This window comes from Macaca mulatta, chromosome 17 (genome assembly GCF_049350105.2).
Source record: "Macaca mulatta isolate MMU2019108-1 chromosome 17, T2T-MMU8v2.0, whole genome shotgun sequence".
Classification (NCBI taxonomy): domain Eukaryota; kingdom Metazoa; phylum Chordata; class Mammalia; order Primates; family Cercopithecidae; genus Macaca; species Macaca mulatta.
Window position 1 is genome coordinate 107295657 of NC_133422.1, and position 22497 is coordinate 107318153.

Here is a 22497-nt window from a genome sequence, read left to right on the forward strand (position 1 = left end):
TGTGCTCACATTTTGGGGTTTTGTAATAGAGTGTATACATGTTTAGAGCTATAGCCTAAATCAGACTAAATCTAGATCCTCAAGTGGTGGCTGGAGAAAGTGAATCTGATTTTTAGACTACATGGGGCCAGAACTGTTTTTCCTGTAACGCCGGTGCATTTCTGTGTGTGCAGGAAAGGTAGAAAACGAGGTGTCTGAGGGACCTTGGACTTCCAGGTTGTCCAGCAGATTTTTCACGTTGGCAAAGTACGATTGTATGCGGCCTTGCGACCAGATTCCTCTCCTCTGCCAGCTTCTGGGGCTTCGCGGAGGAGCTGACCGTGGGGGCGGTGGCGGTGGGGGCAGTGGAGGCGGGGACGGGGTGGGGGGCGGTGGGAGCGGTGCTAACTCCAGGAGGACTTCCCGGCGGAGGTGATGCTTGATGAGAACCTGACGGGAGGAGGAGTTGTCCAGATGGAGCGGGCGAGGAGCTTCCCCTGGGAACACAAAGCAGCCCTGGGGTCAGGGGCTAGAGCGCTGGCTGTCGAGGGAGAGAGGACCAGGTCTGTGTGCCCCTCTCTGAAGAGGCGAGACCGTCCCCCAGGGCAGGGAACTGAAATGCATGCTACATAACCGTGGCTACTCGGGGGTGTGGGGGACCCAGCTCTTCCAGTGTGGCTGAGCTTTCTCCGAACATAGCTGCTGAGTGCAGCAAGCACCTGCCCCAGTGAGCACAGTCCCACCGCGGTGGATGGAAGGAGACCAGGACCTGCGGGGTGTCTCCTACGCACCAGCTGCTGTGGCGAATGCATTCGGCGCACGCTGCGCGTTCATCAACCCCCGATTATAGGTGGAGGAGCTGGGCTTTGGGGCAGTAGGGAACCGGCCGATGGGGTGGGGCGGCCCTGGGGGTGGCCTGGGCCTTTCTGTCTCTGAAACCCGAGCTCTCTCCCTGCTCCGGGGGACCCAGGGCCGTGGTGGTGGGTGGTGCAGGTTCATGCAGAGTATTGCAGGGGTAGGCAGCCCGTGAGGCTTCCATGATGCTGAGAGCGACTGTCCTTCATCCGAAGGTTCGCTCTTCTCACCTACGCGAGGATTTAACAGGCTTGAGATATCTAGCAAGGGTGGGAGATCCAGAGGCCCCCAGCCCTTCTTCACTGTGTATTTCCGGAATGTGGAATCCAAGGGTCCAGTAATGGCAGCACGAGCCACACTGCTGCTCTCTCTAAAGACCTCCGAGGCGATGCAGTTAATAACGAGGTTGTCTTAGTCCAGGTCTGCTGCTTACATGTCAGGGCATCTGGAACTGGGCACTTCACAACGAAAAAGAATTCACGCCTTACAGTTGAGGGCCACATCTGGTGAGATCCCTCTTGCTGGTGGGTCCCGACGCGGTGCAGGGCCTCACCTGGCGAGGGGAGAGGGAGCCAGTGCGGGGCTGCCTCCCCTGCTTATAAAGCCACCAGGCCCCCACCCACCCCCACGACAGCCCATTAATCCGTGAATCCATGAATGGGTGAATCTATTCATGAGGGTGGGGCCGTCCTGACCCAGTCGCCTCTGAAAGGTACTACCTCTCAAAGCTGCCATGAGTCTCGAAGTTTCATAGGGACGAACATTCCAACCACACCAAATGTTTATTTCAGAATTGCTGAAAGAATCTATTTTAAATGTCCTCAGCACAGAAAAATGGTGAGTGGGTGAGGTGACGGATAGGTTAATTGGCTTGATTTAATCACTCCACTGAGGATACCTGTAGCAAAACATCACTGGGTGCCCCATAAGTAGATACCATCATGATTTGTCAGTTAAATGTAGAAACATTTTTTTAAAAAAGATAAAAACAGAGAAAAAGAGCTCTGAGACCCAGGCTCACTCAGCGGCTTTTTCTCCCAGAGAAGAGGAAGGATCCTGCCTGGGCTCCCTGGGACCAGGTGCCTCGTGAGGCTCCGTGTGGGGCCGTGGACCCTGCAGGTCACGCCGGCTTCCCTGACTGATGACCCAGAGCCAGGCCTTGCCGGTGAGGGGCCAGGGACTGGTTGCTGAGGCTTCTCCAGTCCTGCTCTTCACTACCCTTGATGCCTGGAGCGACAGTATTTGCCTGGTTTATTTTTTCAGCTTAGAGCTCATGGCACGGAGTCAGAGCCCTGCATTCTGGTGGCTCAGGCGTTTGAGTGAAGGTTGGATCAGGAGGGGGGGAGATGCCGCTGCCCCACGCATGGAGGGGAAGAGCCATGAGCTGCAGCAGCCACGTGTCTTCTTCCTCTCAACTCTCAGTTCAGAAAAATTTCAGACCTACAGAAAACTCTGGAGTCTCACAGTGAACAATCCTCAGCTGTGGTCATTAACAAAGTGCCCGTTCGTGTGTGTGTGTGTACAGAAACACACAGACACATCACACACAGACATAGACACAGACGGACACACATCACACAGACATCACAGACACAAAACACATCACATAGAACACACACAGACACATATATATACACATACATCACATAAACACACACACATCACACACACACACATACACCCAGAAACATACATCACACAGACACAGAGACACACATCACACACACACACATATACACATATACACACATCACATAAACACAGACACACACACGTTTTGCTGGTGAGAGCTGGCTCTGCCATCGCGTCTATTCCTCCCGGATTGCTGACATGGTGTCTCCTGAGAGGAGCCACCCCCCACGTAACCACAGGCCATGTAACCATGGGCCACGTAACCACAGGCCATGTAACCACAGGCGGGTCAGCATTGCGGCAACACTACGCTCTGGTCACCCACACGTGGGGCTTTTTCCACATGCCCTGTCATGTCCTTCCTATATTTTGTTAAAATCCAGGTCCACGTTGGCTATCCACCCTTCTCAGTCGTCTCTAATAAATCCAGGTCCAGTGAAGGACGTCCACGTCGGCTGTCCACCCTTCTCGGTCGTCTCTAATAAATCCAGGTCCAGTGAAGGACGTCCACGTCGGCTGTCCACCCTTCTCGGTCGTCTCTAATAAATCCAGGTCCAGTGAAGGACGTCCACGTCGGCTGTCCACCCTTCTCGGTCGTCTCTAATCCACCCAGTTGTTGGTTTTTGTTCCCTTTCTGTCTTTTATGAGATTGAGATTTGCAAAGGGTTGAAGCCAGTTGCTTTGTGGAATATCCTTTCATCTGGTTTCCTTGTAATTAGGTTCCACATGGTCCTTTGGGGTGGGAATCCTGGTGGGTGAGCTTCTGGGGCAGCCCGTGGAGGCCCAGGATGTCCATGTGTCCCGCGATTGGGGTGGTCTTGTGTGCTCAGACGGCCAAGGAGGCATCCGAATTTCCCCAGGAGAAGGTACCTCTCCTCTTGGTCATCAGTGGGTGGTGTGTGGTGATGCTCAGGACAGGGCGAAGGTCCCGTGGCTGAGGTGTCCACTGACCGTTTCTGCCTGAATAGGTGGTTCCGTGGTGGTTGCCACAGGGCTGTGTTTTCGAGGGGAGTGGCAGGTGCCTGGCGTCTGCATCCACACCTGCCTGGGAGCCTCCCTCCATTTCTTACTCCATCACCTCCTGTGTCCCTGCAGCTGTGTCTCCAGTGATCTTTCCTCTACTCTCCACCTCTGCAGGGTGAGGTTTTGCACTGATTGCAAAGTAAACATGCACGCCCCTTCAGGGTCCTGGTCCTTAGGGACCAGAAAAACAACTGACCAGTTAACAAGTTGACCAGAAAAACAACTGAATACTCCTCAGCTCTTGATGTGAGCTCGGTTCACATGGCTCCGAATCCGTGAGATGCAACCAACGCTGGGCAGAACCTTGGCAGAATTTTGCTAGCGTCTGCTGAGAAGCCGGGGGGAGGTTCTGGGGGTTGGCTTGAGCTGTGGGGTGAGTGTGGGAGAGACGGCGAGCTCCCTCCCATCAATCAATCAACAGACTGTCCTGTTTTCATAGTAGTCCCCGCCCAAATGTCATTGAGTCCAATCTCAGGATCCGGAATGTATGCCTGTTCTCCAGATCTGCTTCCTGTGAAATTCATGGAGACTATTGTACATTCTGGAGTGGGAGTGCGGTTGGAAGTGTGTGTGCAGATTCTCCCTGTGTTTTCTCCCAGGCTTTCTAGAGGAGCATTTGCTAGGGGACCAGTCTGCAAACGGCCGCGCTGTGGTTTAGAATTGGTCTTAGGAGCGATGGCCTCACGCACACAGCAGCAGCCATCCCGAGCACTCACATCCGAACGTCCACGGGAACGGGGTCCACACCCATTGCTTTCCTCACCCGGTCCAGCATCTCTGATTCCGGCTCCAAAGTTTTCTTCATCTGTTAATGCTGAGACACAAACAGACTTTCAAATGCATATTTTTATGTAAACTTGTGTTTGCTTTTTGGCTGCTGTCAGACAAGTGTAATTGGCGAGGTTTCAGCTGCTCTGAAATTAAATATATAATGTCAAGCTGGATAAGTGTGTCTTGGAGCAGACCTTAAGGAAGGTGATTTGAACTTGGGGAGGGTTTTTCAAACAGAGTTCCCCAAAGTACCCAGTTCTACAGAGTTCCCAGTGTGTCCTGTGGGCCTTAGCTGCATTGGTAAATATATGCATTGCTAAGAATATTAACTCAGAAACCAGCGAACTCTTTTTCTATCTCCAGACTACAATGCTGTGGTCATCACACATATCTGTTCCTAAGTTCATCCAGGTCAGCCCAGAAAAAGCAATATTGTTTTCATATTACATAGAAACTTATTACACTCTTAGGATTACTTTATTGTTGAGTAATTTACAAAAAGACTTGACCTGACAGCCTCCATCCCAAATTCTTCATCCAGTTACCATTTATACTTACCCCCATCTTTTAAAATAAAGTTTTTGTTTTAGACCTTTCTCCAGCTTTTAATACAAATGGTCAGCTCCAATTTAGAGAAAATTTAATTTGCTATTATATTTATTCAGAGTATGTGTTTGTGTACATCATTAGCACCTTCTCACTCAGCTAGGATCTTCCAATTTATTCTATTTAATATAATGATCCAATAACTTAAAATACGAAACACTAAAACTGAGCCAAGGAAGAGGGGGTCGTGTTTAATGTTGGCAGAGCCTCCAGGAGCCAGCCTTGCTGCCGGGGTGCGCTTCACTCCCAGAGGCTTTAGGGGCAAATGAGCTGCACCTGCTGGAGACGTGGCCCCTCCGCCACACACCCAGCTTCATCTCCGAGCTTCAGGCTCTCAGCCTGTCCTTAAAGATCCAGGTGATAAAAGTGACAGTGAAATGTGGAAGAACATGATTCATTGCACCTCCAGAAAAACAGTGGTTTTCCTTAAGTAGTCGTGGCCAATTTCACAGTAGTGTGAAGGATTTCCAGTCTGCTCGTTGCGGAGACACAGAACCTGCCCTGGGGCATCCCACTCTTTGGGGCTTGCTTCTCGAAGGAGAGCTGCCCAGGCATCCCGTCCACCAGGATCACGCTCCCCACAGATGCTCAGCTCACGATTCCCTGCTTGTAATTCAGCCTGTCCGTCACAGCATCTCACCCACGCGTGCGCCCTGCGGAAGGTGAACGGCTGTGGCCTTAGTCTACATCCAGGCGTCGTGTGAAACAGTGAGGCAGAGAGGGCTCAGATGCAGGGCCCCTCCAGAGCACTTCCCTGAGGGCCGCAGGTGGAGGGAATGGGTGTGGAGGGCAACGGAGGCAGGACGGTCCCCCGAGAGCCATCAGCCTCCCCTCCCTCATCCACTCCACAGCAGACACCCACAGAGCACCTGCCGAGTGTGCCGGCCACTGAGGGCTGTGGTCCCTGCCCTCCCCACGCAATGCAGATGAAGCAGAGGTCTCCATGGGAGGGGCCCTGTGGGAAAGGTGTGCAGTGTCCAGCCAGCGACAGGACATTGTCCACCTACCCTGGACAGGGAGGGCAGCAGCCCAATGACTGAGCCCTCAGTTTATGCATATGGTGCGGGGGCACATCTCTGGTTTTAATTCCTACGAGGCAGTCAGGTGACCTGAAATGCAGCTCATGGTTCATGTTTGGGTGCTGAGTGTTTCAGCACTGAGTGTTTGGGTGCTGAGTGTTTAGGTGCTGTGTGTTTGGGTGCTGAGTGGTTCAACGCTGAGTGGTCGCTGAGTGTTTGGGTGCTGAGTGTTTGGGTGCTGAGTGTTTGGGTGCTAAGTGTTTGGGTGCTGAGTGTTTGGGTATTGAGTGTTTCGGCACTGAGTGGGTGCTGACTGTTTCAGCATTGTTTGGGTGCTGTGGGTTTGGGCACTGAGTGTTTAGGTGCTGTGTGTTTGGATGCTGAGTGTTGGGTGCTGAGTGTTTGGGCACTGTGTGTTTGAGTGCTGTGTGTTTGGGTGCTGTGTGTTTGGGTGCTGAGTGTTTGGGTGCTGTGTGTTTAGGTGCTGAGTGAGCACTGAGTGTTTGGGTGCTGAGTGTTTGGGTGCTGTGTGTTTGGGTACTGAGTGGGTGCTGGGTGGGCATGGAGTGTTTGGGTGCTGTGTGTTTAGGTGCTGGGTGGGCACTGAGTGTTTAGGTGCTGGGTGGGCACTGAGTGGGCGCTGAGTGTTTGGGTGCTGTATGGGCGCTGAGTGGGTTCTGAGTGGGCACTGAGTGGGTGCTGAGTGTTTAGGTGCTGTGTGTTTGGGTGCTGTGTGTTTGGGTGCTGTGTGTTTGGGTGCTGGGTATTTGGGTGCTGAGTGTTTGGGTGCTGAGTGTTTGGGCGCTGAGTGTTTGGGTGCTGAGTGTTTGGGCGCTGAGTGTTTGGGTGCTGAGTGTTTGGGTGCTGAGTGTCTTGGCCCTGTTTGGGTGCTGAATGGGCGCTGAGTGTTTGGGTGCTAAGTGTTTAGGTGCTGTGTGTTTGAGTGCTGAGTGGGCACTGTGTGGGTGCTGAGTGGGTGCTGAGTGTTTGGGCACTGAGTGGGTGCTGAGTGTTTAGGTGCTGTGTGTTTGGGCGCTGGGTATTTGGGTGCTGAGTGTTTGGGTGCTGAGTGTTTTGGCGCTGTTTGGGTGCTGAGTGTGTGGGTGCTGAGAGTTTGGGTGCTGAGGACAGACTTGTCAAGGTCTAGGATCCCACAACTGTGGAAAAGGCACTGTATAATCCTGAGTGAGGTCCCAGCTGCTTATGTTGTAATCCCAGAGCTGGGTTGGTACTTGGGGTGCGCAATCTAGAATTCCCGCCTGAGACCATGTTGTCAGCAGTAGAGATGAACCCAGGTGTCCCTGCAGCCAGCGTGGCCGGAGGGCCCAGCCTTGACCCACACCCCACGCGTCTCCTGACTTCAGACCCTCCCCAGCTTCCTGACCTCAGGGCCCTCTTCTTATCGTCCTTGCTAGACCAGCCTGGACATTTGAGTGTGGCCGGGGCAGTGCCCAGTCAGGACATCCTGATGAGGCAGTCACTCCTCCTCCAGTCCTTGCTGCTATATTCCTTTCCGGCTTTAGGGCAATGCCATTCTTTTCTATATGTCGTATTTTAGGTGCATTTAACTTAGTTATCCAGAAATCAAACTCAGTTTCTTCACAATTTCTTTTTTGGTGATGGGGTCTCCCTGGATTTCAGCATCTGAACTTAACTTGGCGTCAAGAGCAGCTGTCACTGCACGTCTATCATCGTGGCTTTTGAGCGCTTCCTTGGTGCAGGCGCCCACTGAACGCCACGCATGCCTTGGTCCATTTCATCTTCGAAAGGGTGTCACGAGTAGGCACTGCCGCTCTCCCCACTTTCCCAATGGAGAAGCTGAGACACAGAGAAGGGGAGTGACCTGCCCAAGGTCCCACGCTTTGTAGGAGGCAGAGCCGGTTTCCACATAAATTCATGTAACTGTGTCCAAGGCCGTGTGTATGCACCAGGACCCAAGATTATTTTTATTTTTGTAGGTAACACACATATGTGTCTATGTGGCTTTTATAAAATTTGACAAGTGTCTTGGTTTCCTGGGGCCTTGTAACAAAGTAACCACAGACTGGCCGCTGGAGGCACAGAAGCGCGTTCCCTCCCAGCCCTGGAGGCGGGATCTGAGCTCAGGTGTGGCCGGGCCAGCTCCTTCTGAGCTACGAGGCTAGAGGCTACAGGGAACATCTCTCTGCCCCAGGCCTCTCTCCAGCTTCTGGCCTGGCTGCTTCCCGGGTGTCCCTGGGTGTGGAAGCACTGCCCCGACCTCCACCAGCATCTTCTCTGGGGGCTCTCCACGCCGTGCTGGGATCAGGGCCCGCCCTAATGACCTCGTTTTCTCTTGGTTACCTCTGTAAAGACCCCGTCACCAACCAAGGTCACATTCGGAGGCACTGGGAGTTAGGCTTCAACATGATAACTTGGGGGGGACACAGTTCAGCCCCTAACAACTGTTGTAAGCTTTTGACTTTTCCATGTGTAAGCAGCATAACGTTCTACCAAGGCATGTGGCTTTTCTTTTCTTTTAGAAAAGGGTGATGCTTCTCACAGAGGCCAGCATCTCTACCATGTTTTTCTCGGTGTAAACCTGCCGCTTTGAGGATGTCTGGCCCACGAACTGTGCCTCCCCGGTCAGCCCAGTGCGCAGGCACCGCGCAAGGGGGGCCGCTGTCCGCAGAGCGCGCTGCAGGCTCTTGTCTCTCGCCCTCTCTCGCAGGCATCTTTCCCGGCAAACCTGCAGCTCGTCCTTGTGCTTCGCCCGACGGGTTTTTTCCAAAGGACTCTCTCCGACATCGCTTTCAAATTCAATAGAGATGACTTTAAGATGAAGGTGCCGGTAAGTTCCGCCCCCCTTCCCCCCATCCTGCGGGAGCAGAACGGAACTAATTGCCGTCCTGGCTCATCTGTGATCATCAAAATCCTGGAGGAGCTGACTTCAGGGCCACGTGGTCAACAAAACCCTGTAGGACCTGGTGGGAAGCTGCACTTCCTCAACGCGTCCGAGGCCGCGCGGTCCTTTCTTCCTCCGCCCCCGCCCCAGCCCCCACCCCACCGGGGGTACACAGAGCATCAACCTCAGACAGGCCACTGTGTGGGCGTCCCATCAGGACGCGGGTCACGTGACATTCCTACCCCCAGGAAAACTGTAGAACTCGGGACCCTAAGGACTGACAGTCCCCCCGGCCCACCTGCAAGGAACTCAGCCCAGGCCCTGCCTGCACCCCAGGGATGAGAGAAGGGCTGGGGAGGGGGCTGTAAGCGTCCCTGGACCTGGGAGGGAGCACCCACTGCTGACAGGGATGGGCCAGACCTGTCCTGGAGCAGCCAACGGGGTGATCCCTGCCCCATCGCCACCACATAGCGCGGCACAGGGCAGCGTCTCCCAGCACTGCCCACTGAGAAAGCACCTTCTGCCCTGATCCGCTGTCCTTTAAAGAACAAAGGCTTCACAAAGTCTCTTGGAGCCTGTGGAGCCCGGTCACCAGCCCCAGCTGTGTCAGCTCCCCCTGAGAGCCCTGGTCAGCTGACTCGGCGAGCTCACATCTTCTCTGCCACAAAGAACAGAGACATATGGGCCAGCACCAGGCACCTGAGAGCCCCCCATGGCACCAGCCAGATGCTGCTGGAAGCCAGGGAATCTGGGGTGCAGGTCGCTCGCTGTGAAACTACTCCCTGTGCCCTGGGAATCAGGTGGCACAAGCCCTCCCTCCCCACCCTCATTGTGCTACAACCTCAATGCCAAACGTGCAAGAGCCCTTCTCTGACAGGGAGGAAAACGGCCTGGGGCCTTTCCCCCGTGTACTGCCCCCTTCCACTCCCCTCCCCCTCCCCCCTTTTTCCCCTCCCCCTCCTCCTCCCTTCCCCCCTCCTCTCCCCCTGCCCAAGACAGCCCTGGGGGCCACAAGGCCCCATCCACTCTGCCCACCCCCATGCAGTCCACTCCAGGTGTCGCCTGTGACCCTGGTGCCTGGTCTGGAGCAGTGACTGCAGGTGCAGGGCGGTCTGCATGGCACCCCATGGGGCTGTGTGCCATCGTGCTTTGGTGGCCCCAGAACCACCGGCTTCCAAGCCATTGGGAAACTCTGTGCATGCACCATTTTTTGTAGCCTTGGAGAAGCCTTAGTTTCTGAACCGTCCATTCCCTAGAGACAACCAGTGACAGAACCGTGCAGAGCAGGGACTCGTGGGCAGTGGGAGGCTTGTGTCCTGACACCAGGACGAGCTAGGCATTGTGTGTGCAGCTCAGCGCCCTGCGGATGGCACCTCTTGCAGTGGCGTGTGCGTGTTATGGTGCTTATGATAGAGATAACTCCGTGTGCCCTCCTTCCCTCCTATTTGGCAGGCACAGCACAGTAGCCATAGGCTTTGTGACCACAGATGTGTCACGGGGAGCAAGGCCGACCTCATGGGTCATCCATGCCACAGGCTCCCCTGCACAGTGGCTCCACAGCAAGCCATCAAAATGGGTTTCACAAAAATCAGCAGCATCTTCAAACTCACAGCCCCGCTTAGATAATTCTTGAAGTTGGCCGGGCGCGGTGGCTCAAGCCTGTAATCCCAGCACTTTGGGAGGCCGAGACGGGCGGATCACGAGGTCAGGAGATCGAGACCATCCTGGCTAACACGGTGAAACCCCGTCTCTACTAAAAAATACAAAAAACTAGCTGGGCGAGGTGGCGGGCGCCTGTAGTCCCAGCTACTTGGGAGGCTGAGGCAGGAGAATGGCGTGAACCCGGGAGGCGGAGCTTGCAGTGAGCTGAGATCCGGCCACTGCACTCCAGCCTGGGTGACAGAGCAAGACTCCGTCTAAAAAAAAAAAAAAAAAGATAATTCTTGAAGTTACAGAGCGGATGATGTGAAGGATGCAGTTGTTGACCCGTGTGTGTCCGTGTTTCAGGGCTGGCTGCTGAACTCAGCCCTAGAAAGGAGACGTTAGGGAGAACGGTGGCCCTGGCACCTCTGCTGCCATGGCTGTCTGGCACAATCACTCCCAGTTGAGAGTCCCCACTCTAGACTGATATGGTATTTAATAATACATCGTGTGGTGTCAAATAACCCTTGAGCTAAACCTCGGGAGACCCATTTTGTGGTCCCGTCTGAGCTTGCAAAGCCAAGCCTAGATTTTATCCAAACCCCCGGATGGAGTGGCCTCAAAAAGGGCAAGAGAAAGGCAGAGAAACGAAGACAAGGCACATGGAGCTTATGCGGCCGTTGCAAGCACAGGTTTCCCGCGTAACCATGACAGTGGGGGAACTGCCAGCCTCTCCCCGTCCGGCCTCGGCGCTGGGGTGTTGATTTCAGCTGGTGTCTGCAATGACCGCGGGGTGTTTTTGGCAGGAACAGGGATAAAAATGAGCATCTTTCCCATCAGAGCGCTGTCTGATGATGTTGCTGGAGGAGGTGTAAACGCCTGCTGCGTGTCCGTGGCCATCACAGGCCACTCTGCGTTGGGTTTTGTGCACCTCCGACAGCGTCATTGGCTCCTCGCCGTGGTGTGATCAGCTCAGGCACAACATGCCCATTTACGAAGGAGGCAGCCGAGACACAGAGAGTGGGCGGTTGGCCTGAGGGCAGCTGGGACCCACACCCGGGTCCACACAGGTCCGAAGCCAGGCACCCCTGTCCACACAGCCACCCACAATGTCCAGGCGCCCTTGTCCACACAGCTGCCCACAGCATCCAGGCACCCCCATCTGCACAGGCACCAACAGCGTCCAGGCATCCCCATCCGCTCAGCCACCCACAGCGTCTAGGCACCTCTGCCTGCACAGCCGCCCACAGCGTCCAGGTGCCCCCGTCCACACAGCCGCCCACCATGTCCGGGTGCCCCCATCCGCACAGCCGCCCACCGTGTCCAGGTGCCCCCATCCGCACAGCCGCCCACCGTGTCCAGGTGCCCCCATCCACACAGCCGCCCGCAGCGTCCAGGCAGACGTGGTCCCCTCTGTGCTGCTGTGTGTTCTGCTGATGGGGCAGCTCTTTCGGGAGCCAACAATAATCCCAAACGCCACCACCCACTCCCTTTCTTCTCCAGGTCATAATGCTGAGCTCCGTACCAGACTTACACGGTTACATCGATAAGTCGCAGCTGACCGAGGACCTGGGCGGGACCCTGGACTATTGCCACTCCCGGTGGCTGTGCCAGCGCACGGTGAGCTGCGTCAGGGCCGGTGGGGGCCGGGGCTGGCTGCTACCAGCTCGAGCACCTCCACGGAATTGCTCTCGCGTCACAGCACGGCCTTTTCCAAAAACATGTTCACATTAACAGTCGTTTTCTTTCCCAAGAATGAGGAGATGGTCTCGGTGGACCTTAGTCATTGTAAAGAAGTAACATGAGTAATAAGTTTGGGAGTGGCTTTCTCTGGGCTTGGAGACGGAAAAAAAAAAAACTCTTGCGTTGTGGTTTGCAACACTCACTGCTCGACAGGGAGAGGCGGCACAGGCGACTCTAGGTGACGGGCACATGTGTAGAGTGGCCTGGTATGTTTCTTAAGAGGTCAAGGAGGGCAGGATGCTGTGGGAGGGTGTTCACTGTCCTCGCATTAGCTAACCTCGCCTGATGGGTCTGCGCGGGAACGGTTTCCGCCGGTGTCTGCTTTCAGGGCAGCAGGAGGTGGGTGCAGTGCACAAGGCGTGCAATTGTGTTTTCTCTGTCTCCAAGGCCATCGAAAGTTTCGCCCTCATGGTGAAGCATACGGCTCAGATGCTGCAGTCCTTCGGGACCGAGCTGGCCGAAACAGAGCTGCCCAATGACGTCCAGTCGACGAGCTCAGTGCTGTGTGCGCACACAGAGAAGAAGGACAAGGCGAAGGTATGTGGGGGCGCTCCGGTTGGAGGCTGCAGGGGCTCCGGTCAGAAGCTGCGGGGGGTCTTCCGTCCCCATGGGAGTTTGTGTTGGCAGCACGTGAAACCAAGAAGTCAGCAGGCTTGAGATGCCTTTTGATGGCGATTAGCTGGGCAACTTCTCCGATGAGGACGGAATAAAAGCAGCAAAAATGAACCCTGTAGCATGCTAGCTGCGGCTGCCGTTATGGCGTTGGGTCAACCATTGGCCCTGGGCGGCCGTGGCTTCAGGAGGGGGACCGGGGCCGGCTCTCCTCTCAAGCGCTTTTGGCTGTCTCTGCAGGGAGCTCCCGAATAGACTGCTCTGTGGCTTCTGAGTGTGACCGAGACAGGATGTCTGTGCCGCTTTCTCATGCCGAGCAGGCGATGAAGTGGTGGTTGGAGTTCTGTTCGCAGAAAACTCCCAGTGCTCACGTGTCCACAGCCCTTGCTGAGACAAATGTATTCTGAGGAGCACATGCTCCCTGCTGTTCTGCCTCTGGCTTTGCAGCAACGGTGGCCCAGGGCCATGACCTGCTGGTGTGTCCCTGAGGGCTGTGCCTCTGTGCTCGCCCGGCCACTCCACCGTGAGGACACTGTGAGGACCAGGAGCAGGCACCATGAGAAAGCCTGGTCTCCTGGTCTCCTGGTCTCCGGGTCTCCTGGTCTCCTGGTTGTCTGGTCTCCTAGTCTCCGGGTCTCCTGGGCTCCTGGTCTCCTGGGCTCTGGGTCTCCTGATCTCCTGGTCTCCTGGTCTCTGGGTCTCCGGGTCTCCTGGTCTCTGGGTCTCCTGGTCTCCTGGGCTCTGGGTCTCCTGGTCTCTGGGTCTCCTGGTCTCTGGGTCTCCTGGTCTCTGGGTCTCCTGGTCTCTGGGTCTCCTGGGCTCCTGGTCTCCTGGTCTTTGGGTCTCCTGGTCTCCAGGTCTCCTGGTCTCCTGGTCTCCTGGTCTCTGGGTCTCCTGGTCTCCTGGTCTCTGGGTCTCCTGGTCTCCAGGTCTCCGGGTCTCCTGGTCTCCTGGTCTCTGGGTCTCCTGGTCTCCAGGTCTCCGGGTCTCCTGGTCTCCAGGTCTCCTGGTCTCCTGGTCTCCTGGTCTCTGGGTCTCCGGGTCTCCGGGTCTCCTGATCTCCTGGTCTCCTGGTCTCTGGGTCTCCTGGTCTCCTGGTCTCCGGGTCTCCTAGTCTCCTGGTCTCCTGGTCTCTGGGTCTCTGGGTCTCCTGGTCTCCGGGTCTCCTGGTCTCCTGGTCTTCTGGTTGCCTGGTGTCTCTGGGTCTCCGGTGACTCTCACCATAACCTGTTGCCCTGAGTGACCTGTAACGGCAATTCTGCCCCGGGGCACACGGGAGTGAGGGAGTCCCCCACATCAGCCTGCCCTGCCCGCACGACCCCACAGAAGAGACTGGAAGGACTCAGGAGTCAGGGGTTGACCCCCTCCTCAGTCCCCGCCACCTCAAGAGCAAGGCCCCACAAGGCCTCACCACTGGCCTGCGCTGAGCGCCTGGATGGGGCGGGGGTGCAAGGCTGCGTTCTCTCCACAGGAGGATTTGAGGCTGGCACTGAAAGAGGGGCACAGCGTTCTGGAGAGCCTCGGGGAGCTGCAGGCTGAGGGCTCAGAGCCCGGCGTGAACCAGGACCAGCTCGACAACCAGGCCACCGTGCAGAGGTGAGGCCCGGCCGCCTTCCTGCCCTTGTGCTGTCCGAGTCCAGGGAAGGATCCTCTCAGGCACACAGCCTCTCCGAAAGAAAGAGGCCACGGAAATGGCAAGCCACGCGGCAGGCAGCCCCCCTCCTGGCCGGGGCCAGCACAGCAGCCAGCCTCCAGGCCTCTGTGTGGACCTGGCTCCTCCTGCTGAAATGCGTTTCTCCTGAACCCCACAGAAAGCCGCTGTTCTAGGGGCAATTTCCTAGAGCAAACGCCCTTTTGCAGGCATGAAGGAGACGTTAGGGGAAGCAGAGGCCTTAGACGTGGGGCTGCTGCGTTCCGAGCAGGGCTTCCATGGACAGGGAGAAAGCTTGGGGTTCTCCTCGCTGCAGCTAGTGTTTCTTACTTTCATTGTAAAAGTGTGATTCTCATATTCCTCCCTTGGGCTTCCAGCTTTATAGCAGCACCGGGTAGGGCATTTGTGTGGTTGGCATGGTGCTCTAGGATGTCCAGAACTACCTGAGCACCCCCCACAACCCCCCAGAGCTCCCCGAGCCTCACCCATCCCGTCCTCCCCAAGACTCCCCAAGCCTCCCCTGTCCCATCCTCGCTGGTGGGTGCTGTCAGCCTCGCCTCCCAGCTGAGGAGCAGGGCCCACACAGCTGGATAGCGGCTTGTCCGGCAGGGCCGTGCGGGGCGCACCCAGGCCTAGACCGAGCTGGTCCTTTTGACTCTCAGCTGCCGTTGACTCCCATGCAGCGTGGCCCACAGCCTGAGCTGCCTTCTGTGCCAGGGACACGCCAGACACCCCGGGGACTGAAGGGCGCATCCTTGAGGGGCTCCTCGTAGATGGGGTGCTGTGGTCCACAAGGCGGAGGTTGGAGCACAGCCCATGAGGGTCGGCCTTGCCCTGGCTGGTGTCGGACACCGTGTCAGCTTCCCAAAGACTCAGTTTCCTCATCTGTAAAGTGAAGCTGATCCGTGCACACGCCTGGCAGGGTGGGCGTGGGGCTGACTGGGTGGTGCACAGCTGGAGTCCCAGCTACTCGGAGGCAGAGGTTGCAGTGAGCCGAGATTGCACTACTGCACCCAGCCCAGGTGATACAACCAGACCCTATCTCAAAAAATAAATAAAAAAAAAAGTTTTTGGCCAGGAGCGGTGGCTCACGCCTGTAATCCCAGCACTTTGGGAGGCTGAGGCAGGCAGATCACAAGGTCTGGAGATTGAGACCATCCTGGCTAACACGGTGAAACCCGTCTTTACTAAAAATACAAAAAATTAGCCGGATGTGGTGGTGGGCACCTGTAGTCCCAGCTACTCAGGAGGCTGAGGCAGGAGAATGGCGCGAACCTGGGAGGCGGAGCTTGCAGTGAGCCGAGATAGCGCCACTGCACTCCAGCCTGGGCGACAGAGCAAGGCTCCGGCTCAAAAAAAAAAAAAAAAAAGTTTTTAAATTTTTAAAAATAAAAATGAAATGAACAGACTCGGCAGTGCAGCCTCGTCGCAGTGACCTAAAGGGAGAGAAGCAGGAAGGAAAGCACATGGCCCCTGATGCTTTCTCCAGGGCCTCCCTCCCTTGCTGACGCCCTGAGTGCCTGCGTCCGCAGATCCCAGGTTTGGGTGCAGGGAGTGAGTGCAGGCCAGGATCTCAGGAAGGCCCGGGTGGAGTGAGCCTTGGGGTCGCTGGAACTCCCACTGTGCTCCGCGTTGTGTGGGGCACCCTGGGCCACGCAGATGGTCAGCTCCTCCTCTCTCCCAGGCTCCTGGCCCAGCTGAACGAAACCGAGGCTGCCTTCGATGAGTTCTGGGCGAAGCATCAGCAGAAACTGGAGCAGTGCCTGCAGCTCCGGCACTTCGAGCAGGGCTTCCGGGAGGTGAGTGGCCCTGGGTGGAGCCGGCAGCCGCCCTGATGCCCATGGGGCCTCCTGTGCCTGTGCCCTGGTCCCAGTGCCAGGAGCCGAGCCGTGCCACGCGGTTGACTTTGGCTTAATGCAGAAAAGTCTCCGCTTGCCAGGTGGAGCCTGTGAGATTAAGTGGGGCTGAGCCTTGAAATGCACCGTTGATGACTGCGTCGCTGTATAGACAGGTGATTGAAAATCGGCTCACTGCGACGCACTTACACCCGCATTGTTCGTAAATTAGCAGGAAGCCTTTGCTCTCCCTTCATAGTCATTTGCATGCCCTTTTATTCAACATGCGTGTGTGATGCCCCTGCTATGTGCCAGACTAGGACAGTGTCACAGCCATGAGGTGCACGTCGACACGGCCCGTGCAGCCAGACCCAGACGTCTCCTGCCTGCGGCCCCTCATGAGAGACTCACCCGTGTCTCCCGCAGCCCACCCCTCCTCAGCCCCCAGCAACTGCTCATCTGTTCCCATGGCTGTACTTTTGCCATTTCAAGAATGTGATGTCAATGAATCCCACAGAATGTCACTCTCGGGATCGGCTTTGGTGCTCGGCACAGCTCTCTGCAGACCCCCAGGTGCCGGTGGCTCACTCATCGTGTTCCCTGGTGTGGACGGACCACAGTTCTTTCAGTCATTCACCGTTGAAGGGTATCTGGGTTGTTTCCGGGTTTGAGGATTACAGATAAAGCTGTTACAAACATTCATGTACTGATGTTGGCGTAAATGTCAGTTCTCATTTCTTTGGCCTAAATGCCCAGAATGTAATTGCAGGGTTATATCGTAGTTGCATGTTTTGTTTAAGAAATTGCCAAACGGTTCTCAGCGTGTGAGCGACTAGTTGCTTCCCCTTTTCCCCAGCATGTGGTGGTGTAATGATTCTTTATATTATGCTCACATCCTGATGTGTGTGCCGTGGAATCTCATGGTGGTTTTCCGTTGCGTTTCCCCAGTGCTGATGGCGCTAAACACCTTTCCGTGTGCTGCTTTGCCATTCGCATATCCTCTTCGGTAAAATGCCTTATTTCTGTTGCCTGTTTTCTAACTGGATTGTTTGGTTTTGTGTTTTTGTTTTACTGTTACATTTTGAAAATTCGTTATATACTACAGATACTAGTTCTTTGTCACACATGTAGTTTTGCGAATATTTTCTCCTGGTCTGTAACTTGTCTTTTCATCCTCTTCACGGGCATTTCACACAGCCAAAGCATTTAATTTCAATGAACTCCAACTTGTCAATTTCTCCTTTTAAGGATTATACTTTTGGTCCTCGATTCCAAGTATATTCCGCTAAGCTTTTTTCCCCCAGAATTTCATAGTTTTACATTGAAGTCTATGACCTATTTTGAGTTAATTTTTGTATAAGGTATGAGAATTAGGTCATGATTTGCTTTACCTCTGGATGTCCAATTGCTGTAGCACCGCTTGTTGAAAAGGCTCTTTCTTCCACTGGATTTCTCTTCCACCATTGTCAAAACTCTAGGCACATTTATGTGGGTCTGGTCTGGAGACTCTATTCAATTACATTTATCTACATGCCTGTTCCTCTGTCCATACCACAGGGTCTTACTTACTGCAACTATATAATGTCTTGAAATCAAGTACACTCATTCTTCCCTCTTTGTTTTCTTTTTCAAAATTGTGTTAGCTTCTAGTTCTTTTGCCATTTCATGCCAATTTTAAAATTATCTAAAATTATCTTGTCTACATATACAAAAACCAATTTCCTGGGGTTTTCATAGTAGTTGTGTTAAACCTGTATTTTGAGGAAGATCAGTGTCTTTACTGTTGAGTCTTCTAGTCAACAAACATGGTATTCTCAACGCTTGTTTTGATTTCTTTCATCAGTGTCAAGTAGTTCTCAGCACACAAGTTCAGTACGTATTTTGTTTGACTTACCTTTAATATTCCATTTAAAGAAGTCATCACAGTATTATATTTTTAATTTTGGTATTTATGTATGCATTGCTGCATATAGAAATACGATTGATTTTTGTATATTTATCTTGTCTCCTGCGACCCTGCTGAGCACACGTATTCTAGACGGTTTTTTGTAAAGTCCTTGAAATTTTCTGTAGAGACCATCATGTCATGTGCAAATAAGGACAGTTTGGTTTTTTCGTTTTTGAAGATATGCCTTTTATTCTACCTCCCAACACCCTGCCCCACTGCATACTGCACCAGCTAGAGCTTCCACCATTTGATAAGAGTGGTGAGACTGGACATCTCTGCCTTGTCCCCAGCCTTAGGGGGAAAGCGTTTAGTTTTTCACTATCAGGTATAATGTTGGTTGTAGGATTTTTGTAGATGCTCAATAAAACTATCTGGGCCTAGAGATTTCTTTGGGAGACTTTTAAAATTATGAATTCAGTGTCCTTAATAGTTATGCAACTATTGAAACTATCTGTTTCACAATGAGATATTTTCAAGGCAATGTGTAGGGTTGTTTATAGTGTTTTTTTTTTAAATCTTTTTGATGTCTGCAGGGTCTGTAGTGATACTCCCCGTTTCGTTTCTGATTTTGTAATTTGCATCTTCTTTCATTTTTTCTTTGTCAATCTAAATTGAGATGTGTCCCTCCTCATCTTTCCAAAGAACGAGTTCTTTGTTTCATTAGTTTTTTCTGTTGTTTTTCTGTTCTCAACTTAATTGATTTCCGATCTTACCTTTATTATTTCTATGGATTGCTTTGATGGGAACTTACACTCTTTATTTGAGACTATTCCTCTTTTCTAACATGCATATTTAATAAGAACACTATAAATTTCCCTCTCATCACTGATTTAGCTGTGTTCCACAAATTTTGATGTATTGTATTTTCTTTTTCATTTAGTCCAGTTTTTTTTTTTTTTTTTCCCCAATTTCCTTTGGAACTTTCTCTTTGACCCATCAATTATTTAAATGTATGTTGTTTGGCTTCCAGTGTTCAGAGATTTTCCTGTTGTCTTTCCATTCTTGATTTCAGGTTTGATTCATTGTGATGAGAGAACATACTCTTCTGTATGATTTCAGTTCTTATAAATGTGCTGAGATTTGTTTTATGGGCCAAGAATATGGTCTTTTTTTATATATGTTCCTTGCTTGAAAAGAATATATATTCTACTATTGTTAGGTGAACTTTTATAAATATCAGTTAGATTCTGTTGGTTGATGGTATTGAGTTCTTCTATATCCGAGCTGGTTTCTGAGAGGTGGCACATTATCCATAACTCAGTGGCTGTGGGTAGCATGGAAAGTGTCAGACTTCAGCTGTGCCAGATGCAGGGGGTTCAAGGATGGACAAGAATCCTGCCTTCCTGGCCTTCAGCCCCAGGCCATCTGAACTACAATCTCCTTGGCACTGGGATGTCTGCGTACACACCCGTTCTCAGGATTATTTCCAATAACAAAAATTAAAATCTTTTGTATTTAAAGGAGTAAGCAGTTATATGTTTTAAAAATCAGGCCAGGCATGGTGGCTCACGCCTGTAATTCCAGCACTGTGGGAGGCCGAGGCAGGTGGATCACCCATGGTCAGGAGTTCAAGACCAACTTGGCCAACATGGTGAAACCCCATCTCTACTAAAAATGCAAAAACTAGCTGGGCGTGGCGACTGGCACCTATAATCCCAGCTACTTGGGAGGTTGAGGCAGGAAAATCACTTGAACCAGAGAGGCAGAGGTTGCAGTGAGCCAAGATCACATCATTGCACTCCAGCCTGGGCAACAAGAACAGAACTCCGTCTCAATAAATAATAAATAAATAAATAAATAAATAAATAAATATTAAAATAAAAATCATTTATATGACACCCGTTGTCTTCCTGCTAACAGCAGAAATTGTAGACATTAGAAGTTAGTAGCAAGCTAGAAGGGACTGAGTTACATAACTCTCCACGCCTAGGATCCAGTAGGAATGCCGACAATTCCAGTGTCCACATTGCTGCTGGCTTTCGGCTCCCAGAGCCCTTGTCCTTGCGTGATCTCATCTTCTCCTCATGCTGTTTTCAGGCGTGTGGTTGATAAACGGAGTCACACCCAGGCCGCAGAGAAACAAGTGTCCTGCCAGTGAGGTCACTGGTGGGTACCCAGAGGCCCCACGGTCCCCACTTGATTGGTGACCACTCAGGGCTGACTGTGCACCTGCCTGACTGTGGTCCCTGCTTCATTGATGACCACTTGGCCCGATTTTGAGTTCCGTCACTTCCCTGATCTGGAGCGGGTGCTCTCTGTTCAGGTGAGGGAGACGCTCCCCTGAGATGGGCCCTCCTCTGTTCCAGGTCAAAGCCATCTTGGATGCAGTGTGCCAGAAGATAGCAACCTTCACGGACATTGGCAACAGTCTGGCGCATGTGGAGCACCTGCTGAGGGACCTGGCCAGCTTCGAGGAGAAATCAGGCGTAAGGCGGGGTCCCAGCTGGGGCGGCGGGAGAGTGTGAGCAGCAGCATCAAGTACTGCTCAGGAAGGCGCAGGAATGGGCCTCCCGCCAGCGGAGAATGGGCCCCCACAGCCCCTGGGGTCATCCACAGGGGGTGGGGGCTGCTGCCTGTGCACCTCCTCTCCCACACCCCACCCACAGCACGTGGCCCTGCCCGGCCTTCTCTGGGTCAGCTCCCTGCAGACGGGCAATGCCCTTTGCTGGGACCACCACAGCCCCCAGAAGCACTTGCCACAGAACAGCTCTGGGCGTTAGGCAGCATCTCAGTCATCCATAGCAGTAAACAAAGAAAGCAAGACACACGTGTGCCCAGGGACACACATCCCGTACAGCGAGGCACCGTCTGCCTCGAACAGAAAGAGACCTGAGCTGGGGTGGCCGTCTGCAGGTGTCTGTGGAGAGGGCCCGGGCCCTGTCTCTGGATGGCGAGCAGCTCATCGAGAACAAGCACTACGCCGTAGACTCCATCCGCCCCAAGTGCCAGGAGCTCCGGCACCTCTGCGACCAGTTCTCTGCAGAGATCGTGAGGAGGAGGGGGCTGCTCAGCAAGTCCCTGGAGCTGCACCGCCGCCTGGAGACGGTAGGCCGAGCCGGACCTACACCCCAGCTGTGAAACCAGCCTCTTCCTCCTGCCTCCACCACCGGCTGACCCTTGTCATGGGGAGGGCAGCTCCTTGGCTGGAAAATGCCCTTCCTTTCTGGTCTTGCTGGCCTAGCAGGTCTTTTTCTAGAATTAATTTGCACAGTTTGATTTCTTTTTTTTTTTTTGGCTCACTGCAACTTCTGGTTCCTGGGCTCAAGGGATCCTCCCACCTCAGCCCCCAAGTAGCTGAGACCATAGGTGCATGCCACCGTACCCAGCTAATTCTTGTATTTGTGTGTGTGTGTGATAGAGATGGGGTCTCACTATGTTGCCTAGGCTGGTCTCGAACTCCTGGGCTCAGATGATCCTCCCACCTTCACCTCTCAAAGTGCTGGGATTACAGGTGTGAGCCACCCTGCCCAGCCCATAATGATTTCTTTAAAAGATCCAGAAGCTTAAGGCCTGGTTGATCCTACTGCACTTTCCCTGCCTCTCTGGGCCCCGCCCTGGGTAATTCGCTGGCCTTGTCCAGCACTGTGTCCCCTCGGGGTGCTTTGGACAGGGTGGCGGGAGCATGAGGAGTTGGTGGTCCGGGATCTGTTGGGAGGACGCCCCAGCAGCGTGTGCCTGGACAGGGTGGTGCGCTCACCCTCTCATGGCGTCCTGCCCTTGGCAATGCTCTGTGTTTCCAGTCCCTGAAGTGGTGTGATGAAGGGATTTACCTGCTGGCCTCACAACCTGTGGACAAGTGCCAGTCCCAAGACGGTGCGGAGGCTGCCCTCCAGGAAATCGAGAAGTTTTTGGAGACCAGTGCAGAAAATAAGATCCAGGAGCTCAACACAATTTACAAGGAATATGAATCCATCCTCAACCAAGACCTCATGGTAATGCTGACTTGGGCTCTCCATTTGCAGCTCGCTGTCCCTAGCAGTGGGGCATTCCTCTGTGGGGAGTTTTAAAGAATCGTTTAATGAATTATTTTTATTTATTCATTTTTTGAGACAGAGTCTCACTCTTGTTGCCCAGGCTGGAGTGCAGTGGCACGATCTTGGCTCATTGCAATCTCCACCTCCCACATTCAAGTGATTCTCCTGCCTCAGCCTCCTGAGTAGCTGGGATTATAGGCATGAACCACCATGCCTATAATTTTTGTATTTTTAGTAGAGACGGGGTGTCTCCATGTTGGCCAGGCTGGTCTCGAACTCCTGACCTCAGGTGATCCACCCACCTGGGCCTCCCAAAGTGCTGGGATGACAGGTGTGAGCCACCAT

General features: G+C 53.5%; 1 protein-coding gene across 15 annotated transcripts in view; it reads left to right on the forward strand.

Annotated features, from left to right (window-relative positions):
• MCF2L (MCF.2 cell line derived transforming sequence like) overlaps positions 1–22497 on the forward strand; it is a 206896-nt gene that overhangs the window by 158645 nt on the left and 25754 nt on the right. For 11 of the 15 annotated variants that reach the window (XM_077974084.1, XM_077974083.1, XM_077974079.1 and 8 more), the window contains 8 exons: positions 8575–8694; positions 11893–12009; positions 12520–12669; positions 14216–14340; positions 16080–16194; positions 20485–20604; positions 21032–21223; positions 21919–22110. In XM_077974084.1, the coding sequence (XP_077830210.1) occupies positions 8575–8694; positions 11893–12009; positions 12520–12669; positions 14216–14340; positions 16080–16194; positions 20485–20604; positions 21032–21223; positions 21919–22110 (1131 nt within the window). The remainder of the gene's footprint in view (positions 1–8574; positions 8695–11892; positions 12010–12519; positions 12670–14215; positions 14341–16079; positions 16195–20484; positions 20605–21031; positions 21224–21918; positions 22111–22497) is intronic. The other 4 variants (XM_077974078.1, XM_077974081.1, XM_077974080.1 and 1 more) reach the window with 1 other exon arrangement.